Raw genomic sequence first — 21,915 nt, 5'->3', positions numbered from 1 at the left:
TTCCCTTCCTTAGACAACCTAATGTACCTATGTATACCACTCCAACCTAGATCGAAGCTCCCCCACAGCCACCCGATGCCATGGAAGACGCCGAAGTCAGAGAGTGTGTTTGGTGGGGTGGGGGTAGCTTTATTTGATGGAAAATTTGGACCGTTAATTTAGTTTTTTGTTAGGGCATGTCCAGTGGTTGATAAAGCAGTCTTATCTTAAGCCTTTCATGAATTCAGAGATGATAATAAAAATATGTCTACAAGGGGTTATCTTTTAGTCTTATCTTTAACAACTAGATTTTTTAAAAATGTGGTGAGACATATTGTGTTAAGAGATCATCTCTTAAATAAAAGAAGAACACATTTTCTTAAGATTTCCCTCTTCTCCACCTTAATATTTTCCCGATATGTCACTCCTAAGATAGTACTACCTCCATCCGGATTTATTGGGCCCCTTTATATTTTGCGTCATACTTTGACCATCAATAAACTGCTAAAATATAAAGTATATATTATTAAAAATTATACCGATAGGTTTGTATTTGAAAGAGCTTTCCGATAATAAAATTTTTATGACATGTAGTTTGCATTTTGTTAGTTAAATTTATAGATCAAAATTTAGCTCAAAATAAGAGGGGGTCCAATAAACCTGGACAGATGGAGTACCATTGGTACATGCCTTTAGGGTTTTTTTCGTTTTGAGGAAAACATGGCCTCAGGGTTTGTTTGTTTTTTTTGTTTTTTTTTAGTGGAGCATGGCCTCAGGTGTGTCCGTCTATTTAGTGGAAGCCCATCCTTTACAGCTCTGTTACACTAGGAGGACTGTAGCTGCATTTACACTAGGAGGCCTGGCTGAGCTAGCCCGTTATTTTTGCAGAAAAGAAAATAAGAGAGCTAGCCCGTGATAGAATTCATTGGTCACACACAGGATCCAACCACCATAAGACAGGGCCCAGACCAAGCCCATCTTCTGATCCAGATACAACCAGGCTTAGTTTGTCCAGTCCCTGCTGGAGTATCTGGATTGATAAATGCTCAGATCCATCTAGTCAGCTACTGACACCAAGTTGCTCTAAAAAAACAACTACTGACACCAAGTTGCCCTAAAAAAGTTTCTTCTCTCTAAAAAAAATAGCAGCATCAAATCTCATTTTCCTTTACAGTCTTTCAGATCGATGGAAGATCTACTCGTGGCTTCACTTTTTCAACAACAGAAACATGTTGCCCCGTGGGAGTATTAAGTGTTCGTTTTCACCACCGACAACTGGATTCTGTGTACAACTGTACATATACATGTACGATGAGTGTTTAGAAGATAACTTAGCTGCTAGTGAACTAGCCAAGATCAAATATAGCAGTGCAATTTAATCATCCAACAAATTAACGCCGTGATTCAACAGTGGAACATCTTATCACATCTTAGCCCATCAACAGGGGAGGAAAAGAAAGAGAACAAAAATGGACATTTAACAAAAAAAGAGAGAGAAGAAGCAGCCACTAATGCAAGAACTAGTAACCTATCCAAATCCATGCACAACATGCACGCAGCTAGTCTCCATCGATCTGTCGGTCTCACGAATCATGATCCTCTCTCGCACTTTCTTCTTCTTACAAGAGGCACGCGGCGGCGGCGGCGGCGGCCACCACGGCGACGAGGCTCCTCCAGCCGGCGCCGACGGCTGCGGCGGCTCCGGCGGGCGGGGCCTCCTCCTCGTCCTCGTCGTCGCCCGAGGGCGCCTTGGCTGCCCCCTTGGCCGACGAGGGCTTCTTGCCGGGGGCCGGGGGCGCGGAGGCCGGCGGCTTGGGGCCGAAGAGGTCCATGGGCAGCAGCACCTTGTCGACGGAGTAGACGGCGAGCGGCCTGGTGGCGCGCAGCGCGGTGCCGACGGTGGTGTGGACGATCCCGGTGGAGACGTTGACGGCGCTGTTGCTGGTGGCGGTGACGTTGACGGTGCAGGGCCCGTCGGTGCCGGAGGCCTGGGTGCGGACGGGGTTGCTGGCGGTCTCGAAGGACTCCATGGAGTAGAAGGTGGGGACGATGTGGGCCTGCACGAGCGTCACCTGGTCCTGCTGCGAGAGCGAGTTGAGGGTGCCCGGCTTGAGGCTGTTGAAGGCGTTGTCGGTGGGGGCGAACACCGTGAAGCCCGTGTCGGAGTCGTTGGCCTGCGCGTTCAGCTGCGTGTCCTGCTGCGTCGACGCCATCAGCCGGATGAACTTGGTGTACTGCCCGGCCTTCTCCAGCACCGCCGTCACGTTCGGCGCGGCGGCCGCCTTGGGCGTCGTCCCCGCCGCCGGCGCGTCTGGCGTCTCGGGCGCCTCGGGCGCCGGGGCCGTCGTCTTCTGGCTCAGCGCCGCCGGCACCGCCGCCAGCACCACCGCCAGCAGGATGAGCGCTCTCCTGGACGACGCCATTGCTGGAGTGGTGCTAGATCGAGGTGCTGGCTTGCTTAGCTTAGCTCAAGAGTGTGGGGTGCTGAAAGCAGGGGAAGGTGATGTGATATATAACTGGGGATGGGGATGGAGGTGAGGGTTTTGGGCCTGTGTGATTACAGTCTGGATGGTTAGTGTTGACCGGTTGATATGGCTACCGACACGATGGTAGTGGGGGGCGCATGGATTGGGGGGAAGATTAAGGCCAAGTTGGCCGTGCGATCCTCAGATTATACTAACCAGAAGCCTCAGCTGATCACAGCTGCGAAATCGTTCAAGATGCAGATCGACTCTGGCAAAATAATTGTGAAGTACACATGCCAGATGAGCTTCAAGTTGATCTTCTCTTTAGAAAAAGTAGGGGAAAACAATTTTAAAATATAGGCTTCAGATGCTGGCGCTGAATCCAATCTGCTGCAGCTTTGGAGGTGTGGTGGTGCGCGATGGGCGGGCAGTTCTTGTTTCTTTGGGCCGGCTGCTGGTAGCATGGCCGTGACGGACAAAATGGCATGTGAAGAAATGCTCCTTCGGGGTGGAAGAGGCCGTTGCAGTTCTCACATGGATCACACTGTGTCACTCACATGGACTGCTGCTGCCGCTGCTGCTATTGCTACCATGTTTGTGGTCGCTTCCTACGGTCGAAATTGTTCGCACGATCTGAAACCGCCAGCGGAGGCCAAACCTGAAGGAGAAAAGGGAGCGCACTGACTGAACATGGCTAGATTCTATTCGGCTGACAGACGGAGACGGACTTGGTGCTCCGCTAGCATCCCCGTCCGTTCGTTCTACCGACAGAAATGTGTGTCCGCGTGTGCGCCGATCGAGAGCGGCGACGCGAAAGCAGCTCTATAGCCCAGCCCAGCCCAGCCCAGCTGCTTCCCCGAAAAAGAGAAGACACAAAGAGAGCGGAGGCCTGTGATCTGCATCGGAACTGCCTGTGATGATGAGCGTATAGTTGCTCGCTGGAGCAGGATGGAGCCGTGCTCAGCTACCGCTCATCAACTCGGCCGTGCCTGCGTTGCCTTGCTCGATCACCCCAATGATTCGCTTCCGTTTCTTTATCCATGGAAATTTTGAAGAATCTCTCGGGCTGATTAATCTGGCCTAAAGATCTGCTCTCGCAAGGCCCGTCCATGGCTAGCTTCAGGGTCAGGTCATCAGGTGCTTCCGTGCTTTGGTGTCCTTCAGCATATTGTCCGATCAAATTGCGCGTGGTTTTCTTCGACGTGAATCTGTGCAGGAGCAACGAGGGTTTGCTTGGTTTCGTGACCAGACACACCGGCCTCTGGTAAGACTTACTACTAATTGACCGATCGAGCCATCTCCCGAGAACAGAAAAACTTACTGCTAAAATTACCGTCTTCTTTTTACTGCTGTCGTACATTTCTCTCTCTCACTCTCTCGCTCCGTGAAGCACGGCGCCTTTCAAGATGCAGTCGATCGGGTTAGTACATGTGATACGTGAAATACTCCTTCTGATGCCGGATCAGCCTCAATCAAAGTCTTTCTTCTCTTCCGGCCAAAAAGAAAAACAGAAGCAGAAAACCAAGTCTTGGGATTAGACGGAACCCTGTGTAGATTTCTGCCAGCTTTTCTGCGCGTCGAGGTTAGGGTTTCTCGTCGTGCGTATGTGATGGCGATATTTTTGCTCGACCACCCCAATGATTCGTTTCCTTACTGGAAATTTTGAAGAATCTCTCGGGCTGATTAATCTGGCCGAAAGATCTGCTGCTCGACTGCGGGATTTTTTGAAAAATGATGATGGCTGGGTTGGGCGTACCCCGGGATCGAAACCAGCTCCATCGAAGTCGACGTGATTTTGTGCAGGCTGGACTGGTTTCGTGGTCAGAAAAGAAAATAAAATCCACCTGATTTCTGTAGTACGTTAGGCTCACCGGCCACTGATAAGAGCAAACATGTGGTGGACTTTGTCACTGGCATCCTGCAAGATATATCCTTGAATGGCGTGACCTAAACTAATTGACCCATGGAGCCATCTCGCAAGACGAGAAAAACTCACTGCTACCGGTACATTTCTCTCTCCATCTCTCTCTCATTCCCTAAGAGCAACTTCAATGGGGCGACATATTTTATCCGCCTGCGTTCATTTGGATTGGCGTAGATAAAAGTGGAGCCCAACGCGCCGATACAAACCCAAATCGTGTTCGTCTGGCGTCCGCTTATAAAAGTGGAGGCCCAACGCGCCGACCCAAACCCAATTCTCGTTCGCCTGGTGTCTGCGCCGACCCATTACCGACCCAAAATTGCGTCTGAAATGTTTCGGCACGGACGCGCCGCGCGTCTTCTTGCCTTCCGCCGCGTCCCCACCTTTAGGCCACCCAACGACCGTCCGTCGTCTTATTTATGACGACCACCGTCAGTGGGCCCACTAGTCAGCCAGTGGAAGGGTCATTTTTTAACCACGCGTGCGGCGGGGACCGTCCACATCTGGCCCCACACCACTCCCTTTGCTTCCTCGCTGGCGACAGCAAACCCTAGCAAAGAGATGGGCCTCTTCGGCAGCAACAGCGACAAGGGCAAGGGCAAGGGCAACCCCGACGCCTCGTCCTCCAGTGCTCCTCCTCCCCCTCCTCCTCCGACGCAGGCGCGTCTCCGCCCAGGTCGCCAGCGCCTGCACATCCGGGTACACCAAGCGCGGTGGCACTGGGAGTACAGGCAGCCGCTACCCTACCCCCCGACGTCACGCTGCCACACCACTGGCACCTGGATCCGCACCGAATCCCGGTGCCACGCGTACCCAGCGGGCGCACGAGAAGGAGGTGTGCAGGCGCCGCACGCAGCTCACGCCAGAGCAGCGGTGGATGCCCGAGTACGCCGCCGACTCTCCCAACTTGGAGGCTTATTTTGCCCTCGAACACGAGGAGCAACAGCATGTAGGCGTCGACGCCGTCCCGCCGCTGTTTCCGTCGCCGCCCCCGTGTGTAGAGCCAGAAGAAGAGGAGGCGGAGGCGGAGTACCAAGCCGCCCTCGAGGAGGCCCTGCAGCACGCGCTGCAGGCTAGTCGGATCGAGGAGGACACACACTGGGATGGGCTGGAGCAAGCCCTTGCCTTGTCGGTGGTGGGGGACTCTGTCCACACCCCGCTCTTCGTCCCGCCTCCGCCACTGTCGCCGCCTGTCGAGCCCAAGTCAGAGCCGGAGCCGACGCGGAAGAACTCCCCGCCTCCACCCACTTGGTCGGAGGAGGCCTACACGTGGATGGGCCAGTACCGCGAGTGGGTGAGCGTGCCTCCTGTCCACTACGACGCAATGCCGGAGCAGGAGGCCGCCCACCTTGAGCGCTCGAAGGCGCACTGGCTCCGCCAGGACCGGGCCGACGGCGAGCGGGAGATGCGCTACGACGCGATGCTTCAACGCGACGCGGAGGCGCTCCGGCTTGAGGAGGAGGAGCGCGCGCGGCGAGCCGCAATGCCGCCGCCCTAGCAGACGCCGGAGGAGGCTGCCCTATGTTGTAGGGTGGAACCCTAGGTGGAGATCTTTCACGAATTGGAGGGGAAATCCCCAAGAGCACGAAGAACACGAAGAACACAACGGAGGGAAAACACTCAAATTGACTAGATCCAGTCACACATTTGCTAGATCCAAGAACACACAAGAGGTCACAATGATTCAAGGACAACAAAGGAAAGATACGAGGAACTAGTTCATCCCAATCCTGTGAGGAAAGAGGTTTTGATGATCCTATGATGGGGATCCTTCCCTAGATGGGGTCTTGATATCCACAAGAGGATCTTCTCCCTTAGGAGGTCATGATCTCCATGAGGAGGAAGATGAGCAAAGCTCTCTCTTTTTCTATCCAATACTTTGCTATCTGCTCAAATGAGCTAGGTGGGGGGTACTTATAGTTTTGGGACGAAATAAGAGGAGGAGGGGGGTACAAGGGTGAAAACCCAATGAGGCACGCAGGCCATCGAAGTGGTCCCGGCACCCGGTCCGGTCAGGGAGGCCGCAGCCAAGTGGCTGTAGGGGCCGGGCATCTGGGGTTTGATGGCCCGGTGAAAGCACAAGTGCTCCCTGGGTGGTTTTGGTAATTAATGTCAACATATCTCTTGTCTGACTAACACTTTTATCTAGTATGTTTCAGATAAGTTCAACAATGGAGTGGCATGGACTAAAGGATGTGGAACCCCTTCAAGATGCTAAGGATAAAGGATTGGCTCAAGCTCAAAAGCTCAAGACTCTTCATTTTGTATTTTAGTGATCCAAGATCACATTGAGTCTATAGGAAAAGCCAATACTATCAAGGAGGGATGAGGTGTTGCTTAATGAGTTTCTTGCTCCACAGTGCTTAGTGATATGCTCCAAAGCCCTCAACTACTTTCCCACATCCACATATGACCTAAACCTAAAGTCAAACTCGGCCCCACCGATTCTTTCTATCTGGCACCACCGAGTTCAGATGTCATAGCCACTGCCACAAACCCTAGGCAAATCGGTCTCACCGATAGGGATCTCGGTCTCACCGAGATGGGATTGTAATCTCTCTTTGTATGTCCATTACCAAAATCGGTCTCATCAAGTTTGTGCAATCGATACTACCGAGATTACAATGCAAACTCTCTGATTAACTTATTACCAAAATCGGTCCCACCGAGTTTGAGTAATCGGTCCCATCGCGTTTGCCTGACCAACTCTCTGGTTAGCTTATTACCAAAATCGGTCCCACCGAGTTTGTGTAATCGGTCTCACCGAGATTACGTTATGCTTTAACCCTAACCATATCGGTCCTACCGAGTTGCATGTCGGTCCCACCGAAAATCCTAACGGTCACTAGGTTTACTAAATCGGTCTGACCGAGTTTGTTGATTCGGTCCCACCGAGATTGGTAAATTGTGTGTAACGGTTAGATTTTGTGTGGAGGCTATATATACCCCTCCACCTCCTCTTCATTCATGGAGAGAGCCATCAGAACGAACCTACACTTCCAACTTACCATTTCTGAGAGAGAACCACCTACTCATGTGTTGAGGCCAAGATATTCCATTCCTACCCTATGAATCTTGATCTCTAGCCTTCCCCAAGTTGCTTTCCACTCAAATCTTCTTTCCACCAAATCCAAATCCTAAGAGAGAGAGTTGAGTGTTGGGGAGACTATCATTTGAAGCACAAGAGCAAGGAGTTCATCATCAACACACCATTTGTTACTTCTTGGAGAGTGGTGTCTCCTAGATTGGCTAGGTGTCACTTGGGAGCCTCCGACAAGATTGTGGAGTTGAACCAAGGAGGTTGTAAGGGCAAGGAGATCGCCTACTTTGTGAAGATCTACCGCTAGTGAGGCAAGTCCTTCGTGGGCAACGGCCATGGTGGGATAGACAAGGTTGCTTCTTCGTGGACCCTTCGTGGGTGGAGCCCTCCGTGGACTCGCGCAACCGTTACCCTTCATGGGTTGAAGTCTCCATCAACATGGATGTACTATAGCACCACCTATCGGAACCACGACTCAAAAATCACCGTGTCTCCAAATTGTGTTTGAAATCTCCAAACCTTTCCCTTTACATTCTTACAAGTTGCATGCTTTACTTTCCGCTGTTCATATACTCTTTGCATGCTTGCTTGAATTGTGTGAAGGTTAATTGACTTGTGCTAAGATAGCTAAAATCTACCAAAGACTAAAATTGGGAAAAGGCATAGTTTTTAATTGGTCAAATAGTCTAATCACCCCCCCCCCTCTAGACATACTTCTTCGAAATCCTACAAGTGGTATCAGAGCTTTGGTCTCAATTGCTTTGGTTTAATCACCATTGGAGGAATATGGATGAGTCTACTTTGGGGAGTCTTAGACATCGAGTGCCTATACTTGATGGAGAATATTTTCATGAGTGAAAAAATGTGATGCTTGTAATTTTCAATCAATATCATTTGAACAAGTACATTGCTAGTCCTTGTGCACCCTATGTTGATCCTATGCATCCTATCCTTGATGAGTCGATTGACATGATTAGGAATGTTAGAACTGTTAATCTTATCACTAGAGGCTTGCCTAGAAACTTGATTGGATAACTGCCTACTGTCGAGTGTGCCTACACTATATGGAAATTTCTTGAGGAACGATTTCCTAATTATTCCTTGAAAAATTTGGATGAAATTCTTCATAAGTCTATTGCCTTGAGTAAGATGAATTCCAATGATCCTATGTTTGGTAATTGTCTATTTGAACTTATAAATCTTATGTGTGCCAAAGGAAATGTTGGAATTATTAGCGATATTATTTCTGAAGCTACTAGACTTCATAGAGGAGATTATTGTCAAACTCATACTAATGAATCACCCTCACTAGGAATTGATCCACCACATGACGATGTTGAACATGGATACTATGATGAGGATGATGATGATAACTTTGATCTCAATGATGCAATGAGACACTTTGGTCTTATGGAAAACCTTCGGGGATATATGGCAGGAGGAAAGGAATGGGTTCTTGACAGTGGATGTACCGATCACATGACCGAAGACAAAGACATGTTTCGTGAGCTTGCTGAAAACGATGGTCCTCGAAAGTATGTCACCTTCGGTGACAACTCAAAGGGTAAGGTGGTTGGCCTCGGTAAGGTGGCCATCTCACATGACAGCTCCATTTAGAATGTTATGCTCATTGAATCTCTTGGCTACAACTTACTTTCAGTATCTAGACTTGCTGATTTTGGTTTCAATGTCCTATTTACTGAAGTAGATTGCCAAGTGTTTCGTAGAGACAATCATAAAATGGTCTTTACCGGTATACGTAGAGGTGATCTTTACATTGTTGATTTCACTAAAAAGGCTCAACCTAGAACTTGCTTCATTGCTAAATCCTCTAAAGGTTGGTTATGGCATAGACGACTAGGTCATGTTGGCATGAGAAACCTTGACAAGCTTATTAAAGGGAATCATATCCTTGGTGTTAACGATGTCATATTTGATAAGGATAGACTTTGCAGTGCTTGTCAAGCAGGTAAACAGGTTGGAGGAAGGCATCACGTGAAGAACATCATGACCACAAGAAGGCCATTTGAGATACTTCACATGGATCTCTTTGGTCCCAACGCTTACAAAAGTCTCGGTGGAAATTCTTTTGGCCTAGTTATAGTTAATGATTTTTCAAGATTTACGTGGGTGTTATTTCTCGTGACAAATCGCGGGTCCAAAAGATCTTCAAAAACTTCGCCAGGAAGGCCCAAAATCAATTTGAAGTGAAGATCAAGAAGCTTCGCAGCGACAACGGAACGGAGTTCAAGAACGAAAATGTGGACACCTTTATTGACGAAGAAGGGATTTCACATGAGTTCTCGGCTACGTACACACCTCAACAAAATGGAGTTGTTGAGAGGAAGAACCAGACGCTCATCAAAATGGTAAGAACGATGCTTGATGAGTACAAGACGCCGAAGCACTTTTGGGCAGAAGCGGTTGAGACAGCTTGTCATGCAACAAATCACTTGTATCTTCACAAGCTACTCCGCAAGACGGCATACGAGCTTCTCACTGGTAACAAACCCCAAGTTGGATACTTTCGAGTATTCGGCTCAAAGTGCTACATTCTTGATAAGCATCGTCGTTCTAAATTTGCTCCTAAGTCTCATGAAGGTTTCCTACTTGGTTATGGCTCAAACTCTTACACATACCGTGTCTACAACAATTTCACCCGAAAGGTTGAAGAGATGGTAGATGTGAAGTTTGATGAATCTAACGGCTCGCAAGTAGAGCAATTGCCAATTGACGTAGGAGACAAAGACCCCTCAGAAGCAATCCAAGACTTGTCTATTGGCAAGATTCGTCCAACGGAGGTGAAGGAGAGTACCTCGTACGTCCAAGTGGAAGCTTCTACTTAACGACAAGGTGAACCAAGAGTTGATACGGAAGCATCCACAAGTGGGACACACCAAGATGAAGAAAACGAGGAAGTACATCAAGAATGTCAACAACCTCCTTCTCCACCACGACAAGAGAACGACAACGCCAATAATGAAGAAGGCCAAGAATAAGAACAAGATGAAGAAGATGTTCAACCAAGACCCAAGCAAAAGCTTTCACGAGTTCGAGCAAGAATTGCTAAAGACCATCCCGTCGAGCAAATCTACAACGATATCCAAACCGGGAGAATCACTCACTCTAAAACTCGTTTAGCTAAGTTTTGTGAACACTATTCATTGATCTCTAGCATTGAACCTATGAAGGTCGAAGAAGCATTGGAAGATCCGGATTGGATAAATGCTATGCATGAAGAGCTACACAACTTTGAGAGAAATCAAGTTTGGACATTGGTTGAGAAGCCCGACAACAACCACAACATCATCGGTACCAAATGGGTGTTTCGCAACAAGCAAGATGAAGATGGACAAGTGTTTCGCAACAAAGCATGTCTCGTCGCCCAAGGTTACACACAAGTCGAAGGTATGGACTATGGTGAGACTTATGCTCCCGTTGCTATACTTGAGTCCATTCGCATCTTACTTGCCTATGATAATCAACATGATATCACCTTGTACCAAATGGACATTAAAAGTGCTTTTCTAAATGGTGAAATAGAGGAGGAAGTCTATGTTAAACAACCTCCCGGCTTTATTAATCCTAAGAAACCCATCATGTTTACAAACTTCGCAAAGCTCTTTATGGTCTTAAACAAGCTCCTAGAGCTTGGTATAAATGCTTAACAAAGTTCCTTATTGAAAAAGGCTTTGAAATTGGGAAAATTGATTCTACACTTTTTACTAAAAGGGTTAATGGAGAATTATTTGTATGCAAAATTTATGTTGATGATATTATATTTGGATCAACTAACCCTCATTTTAGTGAGAAGTTTGGAAAGCTAATGTCAGAGAAGTTTGAGATGTCAATGATGAGTGAAATCAAATTCTTTCTTGGGTTGCAAATCAAGCAAACTAAGGAAGGTACTTTTGTCTCTCAAATGAAGTACACTAAGGACTTATTCAAGAAGTTCAATATAAAAGAATGCAAAGGTATGTCTACACCCATGCCTACTAGTGGACATCTTGATTTGACCAAAGATGGTGAACCGGTTGATCAGAAGGTTTATAGCTCTATGATTGGTTCTTTGTTATACCTATGTGCTTCACGTCCCAATATTATGCTAAGTGTGTGCATGTGTGCAAGATATCAAGCTGCTCCTAAAGAATGTCATCTTAAGGTTGTGAAAAGGATAGTGAGATACTTAATTCATACGCCAAATTTTGGCATTCGGTATCCTAAGAGGGCCTCTTTCGATCTTGTTGGCTACTCCGACTCGGACTATGCCGGAGACAAGGTTGATAGAAAGTCCACTTCGGGTACTTGTCAATTCCTTGGTAGATCTCTTCTGTCTTGGTCTGCCAAGAAACAAAACGCGGTATCCTTATCTACGCCGAAGCGGAATACATTGCCGCTGGTTCATGTTGTGCTCAATTACTTTGGATGACCCAAACTCTTAAAGATTATGGGATATATGTGAAACATGTTCCATTACTTTGTGACAATGAAAGTGCTATCAAAATTTCTCATAATCCTGTGCAACATTCTCGAACTAAGCATATTGAAGTTCGTCATCATTTCATTAGAGATCATGTTGCTAAGGGTGACATTAATCTTAAGCATGTTTGCACCGAAAAGCAATTAGCAGATATTTTCACTAAACCACTTGATGAGAAGGTGTTTTGCAGGTTAAGAGGTGAACTGAACATCATTGATGCTTCAAACTTGGAGTAGAAACTCCATTGGATACATGCAAGACATGAGCTTAAGACTAATCCTTGATATTTCTCTTATGATGAAAATCCTATGTCTTGGATATATTTGCACCTTGCATGTTATCTAACCCATGTAGGTACTTGGTTGAATCAAATTTCATGAGATTGTAACCTACTCATATCTTGAGCAATCTCTACATCACCAAGTCTCTACACTATGGTGGTTGAACACAAGGAAGCACGGAATCATTCGAACATATCCTTTGACAAATTCTATGTTGAGTTTCATGATAGTCATTTTTGGGCACACAAGTGCTCTTCCTTGCAAGAACTGACACATGTAGGTAGATGAACTCAAATTCCAAGTGGTGCTCCCAATTCTTGATGAGCTACATCAACCTTGAGCAACCCACACAAGTTCAACTACATGATTACGATCAAACACCACCACCCAAGGTATATTATTCCATCTTAGAGAAGCTTTACTCCCAGTCATGAGTTAAAGCAACTCGACAAGATGTGAATACATCAAGATGCTTAAACTAAAAATGGTAACCCCATTTTGAGCTTAAATAATGAGTATGACCTATGATCAAGTGATCTCACTTGACTCCTAAGTCAATATACTCTAACATAGGTGACTTTGTCACCGACCAATTCTAGATGAAGTTCTCTTGTGTTCTTTTCTGTGCTCTTGCATTTGTCTCATGCATGTTTGTTTCCCCTTTCAAAACAAAAAAACAAAAAAAACTTCATCTAGATTTCTTCCTTTTCTGTTTGCTCTGCATTTCCTGCATCCAATTCATTGCATATCATTCAGTAAATTCCTTGCAAATCCTTGTGAGATCTTACTAGTCTAGTGAGCTGAGGTGACAAGTGTTTTCTCTGCGATGAACTCGGTCTCACCGGTTTGTTGTTTTCGGTCCAACGAATCCTTCCGATGCAACCGAAGCATACCACTCGGTGCCACCGACTTCACAACAGGAAAAACATTTTGCCACTTATTCCTCTTTACTCTTGTTCCAGCTCCGCTCAATGAATCATGTCCTCTACAAGCATCACATTTTTATCAGTGCTTTGTACTGTGACTCAAGGACCTAACCCATTCACGACAAATTCCAGAAGGCCCTTCTTGGAAATTGATGTCAAAGGGGGAGAGAGAGATCACATCAAAGCTTATCACTTCCAAAGGGAGAGAAAGTATCACTTCCACAGGGGGAGAGAGAGATCTCCAGGGGGGAGAGAATACTCAATAAGAGAGTAATCCTCAAGGATCCCAGATGCTTGGTGTTCAAGAGGAGAGATGCCACATGTCTTCTTGAGGGGAAAGACATGTTCATTTGTGCTTATTTGCATTAGCTCTGATTTTCTGTTCCCTATCTTCTCCCAGTATCCCATGCTAGATTCAGGGGGAGCAAGACATCTAAGGGAAAGAAATCATTTAAATTCATTGCATATCTTTACCTTTGGGGACATGTCTAATCCAATGTGGTACTTAGTACTCACTCTCTACATGTCATCCAGTCTTGGTATTCTTGTGGTTTCTTCTGTTTGCTCTGGCTAGTAGGTGCATTTGTGTTATCTAACCTTGTTATCTAACCTTGTTTACGCAGGTTCATTCCATCCTAAGCCAACTCAAGACCACAAGGTAAGTATGTGCATCATAGTCATGTGTATGAGGAATTCTTGTTGTTGTACATATTGTTTGCAAGAAGGACTCATGAGCATGAAGGTACATCTCCAACATACACATCTATTGCTATCTTTTGCTCTGATGCATATGGTCAAGATACATGTAACACATTGCTTACTCTGTCATGTTCATGCATTCACATGCTTCTATATTCCATATTCACATGATTGCATACATGTAGGGGGAGCCTATGCTTGTTACATGTCTTTCCAAAGCTTTACCTGCTATTCTCTATATCTTTATCTAAAGCTTTGATGTATGTTGTCATCAATTACCAAAAAGGGGGAGATTGAAAGCACAAGTGCTCCCTGGGTGGTTTTGGTAATTAATGCCAACATATCTCTTGTTGGACTAACACTTTTATCTAGTATGTTTCAGATAAGTTCAACAATGGAGTGGCATGGACTAAAGGATGTGGAACCCCTTCAAGATGCTAAGGACAAAGGATTGGCTCAAGCTCAAAAGCTCAAGACTCTTCATTTTATATTTTAGTGATCCAAGATCACATTGAGTCTATAGGAAAAGCCAATACTATCAAGGAGGGATGAGGTGTTGCTTAATGAGTTTCTTGCTCCACAGTGCTTAGTGATATGCTCCAAAGCCCTCAACTACTTTCCCACATCCACATATGACCTAAACCTAAAGTCAAACTTGGCCCCACCAATTCTTTCTATCCGGCGCCACCGAGTTCAGATGTCATAGCCACTGCCACAAACCCAAGGCAAATCGGTCTCACCGATAGGGATCTCGGTCTCACCGAGATGGGATTGTAATCTCTCTTTGTATGTCCATTACCAAAATCGGTCTCATCGAGTTTGTGCAATCGGTACTACCGAGATTACAATGCAAACTCTCTAGTTAACTTATTACCAAAATTGGTCCCACCGAGTTTGAGTAATCGGTCCCACCGAGTTTGCCTGACCAACTCTCTGGTTAGCTTATTACCAAAATCGGTCCCACCGAGTTTGTGTAATCGGTCTCACCAAGATTACGTTATGCCCTAACCCTAACCATATCGGTCCTACCGAGTTGCATGTCGATCCCACCGAAAATCCTAACGGTCACTAGGTTTACTAAATCGGTCTGACCAAGTTTGTTGATTCGGTCCCATCGAGATTGGTAAATTGTGTGTAACGGTTAGATTTTGTGTGGAGGCTATATATACCCCTCCACCTCCTCTTCATTCATGGAGAGAGCCATCAGAACGAACCTACACTTCCAACTTACCATTTTTGAGAGAGAACCACCTACTCATGTGTTGAGGCCAAGATATTCCATTCCTACCATATGAATCTTGATCTCTAGCCTTCCCCAAGTTGCTTTCCACTCAAATATTCTTTCCACCAAATCCAAATCCTGTGAGAGATAGTTGAGTGTTGGGGAGACTATCGTTTGAAGCACAAGAGCAAGGAGTTCATCATCAACACACCATTTGTTACTTCTTGGAGAGTGGTGTCTCCTAGATTGGCTAGGTGTCACTTGGGAGTCTCCGAGAAGATTGTGGAGTTGAACCAGGGAGTTTGTAAGGGCAAGGAGATCGCCTACTTCGTGAATATCTACCGCTAGTGAGGCAAGTCCTTCGTGGGCGATGGCCATGGTGGGATAGACAAGGTTGCTTCTTCGTGGACCCTTCGTGGGTGGAGCCCTCCGTGGACTCGCGCAACTGTTACCCTTCGTGGGTTGAAGTCTCCATCAACATGGATGTATGATAGCACCACCTATCGGAACCACGGCTCAAAAATCACCGTGTCTCCAAATTGCGTTCGAAATCTCCAAACCTTTCCCTTTACATTCTTGCAAGTTGCATGCTTTACTTTCCGCTGCTCATATATTCTTTGCATGCTTGCTTGAATTGTGTGAAGATTGCTTGACTTGAGCTAAGATAGCTAAAATCTGCCAAAGACTAAAATTGGGAAAAGGCATAGTTTTTAATTGGTCAAGTAGTCTAATCACCCCCCCTCTAGACATACTTCTTTGAGATCCTACACCTGGGCACCCGATGCGGGCTGGGGCCTAGCCCAGGTGGAGGCCGGGCACCCGGGGTTGATGGCACGGGCACCCGAGGGTGCCTGGGGCAGCGCGCAGACAGGGGGTCGGGCACCCGGGGGCCAAATGGCCGGGCACCCGGGGTGGCTAGGGGCTCGCCCAACCGGCTGCACGAGGTGGCCAGGCACCCGGGCTGCTGGTGGCCGGGCACCCGGGGTAGTCCGTGAAGGAAATATGCCCTAGAGGCAATAATAAAGTTATTATTTATTTCCTTATATCATGATAAATGTTTATTATTCATGCTAGAATTGTATTAACCGGAAACATAATACATGTGTGAATACATAGACAAACATAGTGTCACTAGTATGCCTCTACTTGACTAGCTCGTTTATCAAAGATGGTTATGTTTCCTAACCATGGACAAAAGAGTTGTCATTTGATTAACGGGATCACATCATTAGGAGAATGATGTGATTGACTTGACCCATTCCGTTAGCCTTAGCACTTGATCGTTTAGTATGTTGCTGTTGCTTTCTTCATGACTTATACATGTTCCTGTAACTATGAGATTATGCAACTCCCATTTACCGGAGGAACACTTTGGGTGCTACCAAACATCACAATATAACTGGGTGATTATAAAGGAATACTACAGGTGTCTCCAAAGGTACATGTTGGGTTGGCGTATTTCGAGATTAGGTTTTGTCACTCCGATTATCGGAGAGGTATCTCTGGGCCCTCTCGGTAATGCACATCACTATAAGCCTTGCAAGCAATGTAACTAATGAGTTAGTTACGGAATGATGCATTACGTAACGCGTAAAGAGACTTGCCAGTAACGAGATTGAACTACGTATTGGATACCGACGATCGAATCTCGGGCAAGTAACATACCGATGACAAAGGGAACAACGTATGTTGTTATGCGGTTTGACCGATAAAGATCTTCGTAGAATATGTGGGAGCCAATATGAGCATCCAGGTTCCGCTATTGGTTATTAACCGAGAATAGTTCTAGGTCATGTCTACATTGTTCTTGAACCTGTAGGGTCCGCACGCTTAAGGTTTCGATGACAGTTATATTATGAGTTTATGAGTTTTGATGTACCGAAGGAGTTCGGAGTCCCGGATGAGATCGGGGACATGAAGAGAAGTCTCGAAATGGTCGAGACGTAAAGATCGATATATTGGACGACTATATTCGGAGTTCGGAAAGGTTCCGAGTGATTCGGGTATTTTTTGGAGTACCGGAGAGTTATGGAATTTGCATGGGAGTATATGGGCCTTATTGGGCCATACGGGAATAGAGGAGAGAGGCCAAAAGGAAGGAGGCCTACGCCCCCCCTCTGGTCCGAATTGGACAAGGGGGCCGGCCCCCTTTTCCTTCTCCCTCTCCTCCTCTTTTCTTCTCCAACAAGGAAAGGAGGAGTCCTACTCCCGGTGGGAGTAGGACTCCCCCCTTGGTGCACCTCCTCCATAGGCCGGCCGCCTCCCCCCTTGCTCCTATATATATGGGGGCAGGGGGGCACCCCAAAGACACAACAACAATTGATCCTTGAGATCTATTAGCCGTGTGTGGTGCCCCCCTCCACCATAGTCCTCCTCGATAATATTGTAGCGGTGCTTAGGCGAAGCCCTACGACGGTAGAACATCAAGATCGTCACCACGCCGTCATGCTGACGGAACTCTCCCTCGACACTCGGCTAGATCGGAGTTCGAGGGACGTCATCGAGCTGAACGTGTGCTAGAACTCGGAGGTGTCGTAGTTTCGGTGCTTGATCGGTCGGGCCGTGAAGACGTACGACTACATCAACCGCGTTGTGCTAACGCTTCCGCTTTCGGTCTACAAGGGTATGTAGATTACACTCTTCCCTCTCGTTGCTATGCATCACCATGATCTTGCGTGTGCGTAGGAATTTTTTTGAAATTACTACGTTCCCCAACAGTGGCATCCGAGCCTAGGTTTTATGCGTTGATGTTATTTGCACGAGTAGAACACAAGTGAGTTGTGGGCGATACAAGTCATACTGCTTACCAGCATGTCATACTTTGGTTCAACGGTATTGTTGGATGAAGCGGCCCGGACCAACATTACGCGTACACTTACGCGAGACTGGTTTTACCGCCGTGCTTCGCACATAGGTGACTAGCAGGTGTCTGTTTCTCCAACTTTAGTTGAACCGAGTGTGGCTACGCCCGGTCCTTGCGAAGGTTAAAACAGCATTAACTTGACGAACTATCGTTGTGGTTTTGATGCGTAGGTAAGAACGGTTCTTGCTAAGCCCGTAGCAGCCACGTAAAATTTGCAACAAGAAAGTAGAGGACGTCTAACTTGTTTTTGGAGGGCATGTTGTGAAGTGATATGGTCAAGACGTGATGAGATATAAGTTTTTGTATGAGATGATCATGTTTTGTTAAAGTTATCGGCAACTGGCAGAAGCCCTATGGTTGTCTCTTTGTTGCATAAGATGCAAGTGCCAAATAATTGCTTTACTTTATCGCTATACGATAGCAATAGTTGCAAGAGCAATAGTTGGCGAGACGACCATGTGACGACACATTGATATAGATCAAGATGATGAAGATCATGGTGTCGTGCCGGTAACGATAGAGATCATGACAGTACTTTGGAGATGGAGATCACAAGCACAAGATGATGATGGCCATATCATATCACTTATATTGATTGCATGTGATGTTTATCTTTTATACATCTTATTTTGCTTAATTTGACGGTAGCATTTTAAGATGATCTCTCACTAAATTATCAAGAAGTGTTCTCCCTGAGTATGCACCGTTGCGAAAGTTCTTCGTGCTGAGACACCACGTGATGATCGGGTGTGATAGGCTCTACGTTCAAATACAACGGGTGCAAAACAGTTGCACACGCGGAATACTCAGGTTAAACTTGACGAGCCTAGCATATAACAGATATGGCCTCGGAACACGGAGACCGAAAGGTCGAGCGTGAATCATATAGTAGATATGATCAACATATTGATGTTCACTGTTGAAACTACTCCATCTCACGTGACGATCAGACATGGTGTAGTTGATATGGATCACGTAATCACTTAGAGGATTAGAGGGATGTCTATCTAAGTGGGAGTTCTTAAGTAATATGATTAATTGAACTTAAATTTATCATGAACTTAGTCCTGGTAGTATTTTGCAAATTATGTTGTAGATCAATAGCTTGCGTTGTTGCTTCCCTATGTTTTTATATGTGTTCCTAGAGAAAACTAAGTTGAAAAATGTTAGTAGCAATGATGCGGACTTGGTCCGTGATCTGAGGTTTATCCTCATTGCTGCACAGAAGAATTATGTCCTTGATGCACCGCTAGGTGACAGACGTATTGCAGGAGCAGATGCAGATGTTATGAACATTTGGCTAGCTCAATATGATGACTACTTGATAGTTTAGTGCACCATGCTTAACGGCTTAGAATCGGGACTTCAAAGACGTTTTGAATGTCATGGACCATATGAGATGTTCCAGGAGTTGAAGTTAATATTTCAAGCAAATACCCGAGTTGAGAGATATGAAGTCTCCAACAAGTTCTATGGCTAAAAGATAGAGGAGAATCGCTCAACTAGTGAGCATGTGCTCAGATTGTCTGGGTACTACAATCGCTTGAATCAAGTGGGAGTTAATCTTCCAGATAAGATAGTGATTGACAGAGTTCTCTAGTCACCATCACCAAGTTAGTAGAACTTTGTGATGAACTACAGTATGCAAGGGATGACGAAAACGATTCCCAAGCTCTTCGTGATGCTGAAACCGATGAAGGTAGAAATCAAGAAAAGAGCATCAAGTGTTGATGATTGACAAGACCACTAGTTTCAAGAAAAGGGCAAAGGGAAAGAAAGGGAACTTCAAGTAGAATGGCAAGCAAGTTGTCACTCCCACGAAGAAGCCCAAAGCTGAACCAAAGCCTGAAACTGAGTGCTTACACTGCAAAGGAAATGGTCACTGGAAACGGAAATACCCTGAATATTTGGTGGATAAGAAGGATGGCAAAGTGAACAAGGGTATATTTGATATACAGGTTATTGATGTGTGCCTTACTAGTGTTTATAGTAGCCCCTGAGTATTTGATACTTGTTCGGTTGCTAAAAATTAGTGACTCGAAACAGGAGTTATAGAATAAACAGAGACTAGTTGAAGGGGAAGTGACAATGAGTGTTGGAAGTAGTTCCAAGATTGATATGATCATCATCGCACACTCCCTATACTTTCGGGATTAGTGTTAAACCTAAATAAATGTTATTTGGCATTTGCGTTGAGCATAAATATGATTTGATCATGTTTATTGCAATACGGTTATTCATTTAAAGTCAGAGAATAATTGTTGTTCTGTTTACATGAATAAAACCTTCGATGGTCATACACCCAATGAAAATAGTTTGTTGGATCTCGATCGTAGTGATACACATATTCATAATATTGATGCCAAAAGATGCAAAGTTAATAATGATAGTGCAACTTATTTGTGGCACTGCCGTTTGGGTCATATCGGTGTAAAGCGCATGAAGAAACTCCATAAAGATGGATTTTTGGAATCACTTGGTTATGAATCATTTGATGCTTGCGAACCGTGCCTTTTGGGTAAGATGACTAAAACTCCGTTCTCCGGAACAATGGAACGAGCTACTGACTTATTGAAAATAATACATACCGATGTATGCGATCCGATGAGTGTTAAGGCTCGTGGCAAGTATCGTTATTTTCTAACCTTGACAGATGAATTGAGCAGATATGGGTATATCTACTTGATGAAACATAAGTCTGAAATAGTTGAAAAGTTCAAAGAATTTCAGAGTGAAGTGGAAAAATCATCGTAACAAGAAAAATAAAGTTTCTACGATCTGATCGTGGAGACGAATATTTGAGTCATGAGTTTGGTCTTCAATTAAAACAATGTGGAATAGCTTCACAAACTCATGCCACCTGGAACACCACAATGTTATGGTGTGTCCGAACGTCGTAACCGCACTTTATTGGATATGGTGCGATCTATGATGTCTCTTATCGGTTTACCACTATCGTTTTGGGGTTATGCATTAGAGACAACTGCATTCACTTTAAATAGGGCACCATCAATATCCGTTCAGACGACGCCTTATGAACTGTGGTTTAAGCAAGAAACCAAAGTTGTCATTTCTTAAAGTTTGGGGCTGCGATGCTTATGTGAAAAAGTTTCAACCTAATAAGCTCGAACCCAAATCGGAGAAGTGCGTCTTCATAGAATACCCAAAAGTAACTATTGGGTACACCTTCTATCACAGATCCAAAGGGAAGTTATTCGTTGCTAAGATGGATCCTTTCTAGAGAAGGAGTTTCTCTCGAAAGAAGTGAATGGGAGGAAAGTAGAACTTGATAAGGTAATTGTACCTTCTCCAAAATTGGAAAGTAGCTCATCACAGAAATCAGTTCCAGTGATGCCTACACCGATTAGTGAGGAAGTTAATGATGATGATCATGAAACTTCGGATCAAGTTACTACAGAAACTCGTAGGTATTCCAGAGTATGGTCCGCGCCAGTGTGGTACGGTAAATCCTATTCTGGAAGTCATGTTACTAGACCATGATAAACCTATGAACTATGAGGAAGCGATGATGAGCCCAGATTCCGTGAAATGGTTTGAAGCCATGAAATCTGAGATGGGATCCATATATGAGAACAAAGTGTGGACTTTGATTGACTTGCCCGATGATCGGTAAGCCATAGAAAATAAATGGATCTTCAAGAGGAAGACAGACATTGATAGTAATGTTACTATCTACAAAGCTCGACTTGTCACAAAAATGTTTTCGACAAGTTCAAGGTGTTGACTACAATGAGATTTTCTCAACTGTAGCGATGCTTAAGTCTGTCTGAATCATGTTAGCAATTGCCACATTTTATGAAATCTGGCAAATGGATGTCAAAACTGCATTCCTTAATGGATTTTTTAAAGAAGAGTTGTATATGATGCAACCAGAAGGTTTTGCTAATCCTAAAGGTGCTAACAAAATGTGCAAGCTCCAGCGATCCATCAATGGACTGGTTCAAGCATCTTGGAGTTGGAATATACGCTTTGATGGTTTTATACAGACTTTTGGAAAGGCCTGTATTTACAAGAAAGT

At 45.5% G+C, this 21,915-nt stretch overlaps 1 protein-coding gene across 1 annotated transcript; it reads right to left on the bottom strand.

The window, feature by feature from the left end:
* Positions 1 to 1,353: 1,353 nt before the first annotated feature.
* LOC119349537 (fasciclin-like arabinogalactan protein 11) lies at positions 1,354 to 2,510 on the bottom strand. The gene has a single exon (XM_037617577.1). The coding sequence runs from the start codon at positions 2,400 to 2,402 to the stop codon at positions 1,599 to 1,601; it is 804 nt and encodes a 267-aa protein (XP_037473474.1). The 5' UTR covers positions 2,403 to 2,510; the 3' UTR covers positions 1,354 to 1,598.
* Between the last annotated feature and the right edge of the window lie 19,405 nt (positions 2,511 to 21,915).

The sequence above is a fragment of the Triticum dicoccoides genome, chromosome 1B (assembly GCF_002162155.2).
Source record: "Triticum dicoccoides isolate Atlit2015 ecotype Zavitan chromosome 1B, WEW_v2.0, whole genome shotgun sequence".
NCBI lineage: Eukaryota > Viridiplantae > Streptophyta > Magnoliopsida > Poales > Poaceae > Triticum > Triticum dicoccoides.
This window is presented reverse-complemented; position numbering and strand designations above follow the sequence as displayed.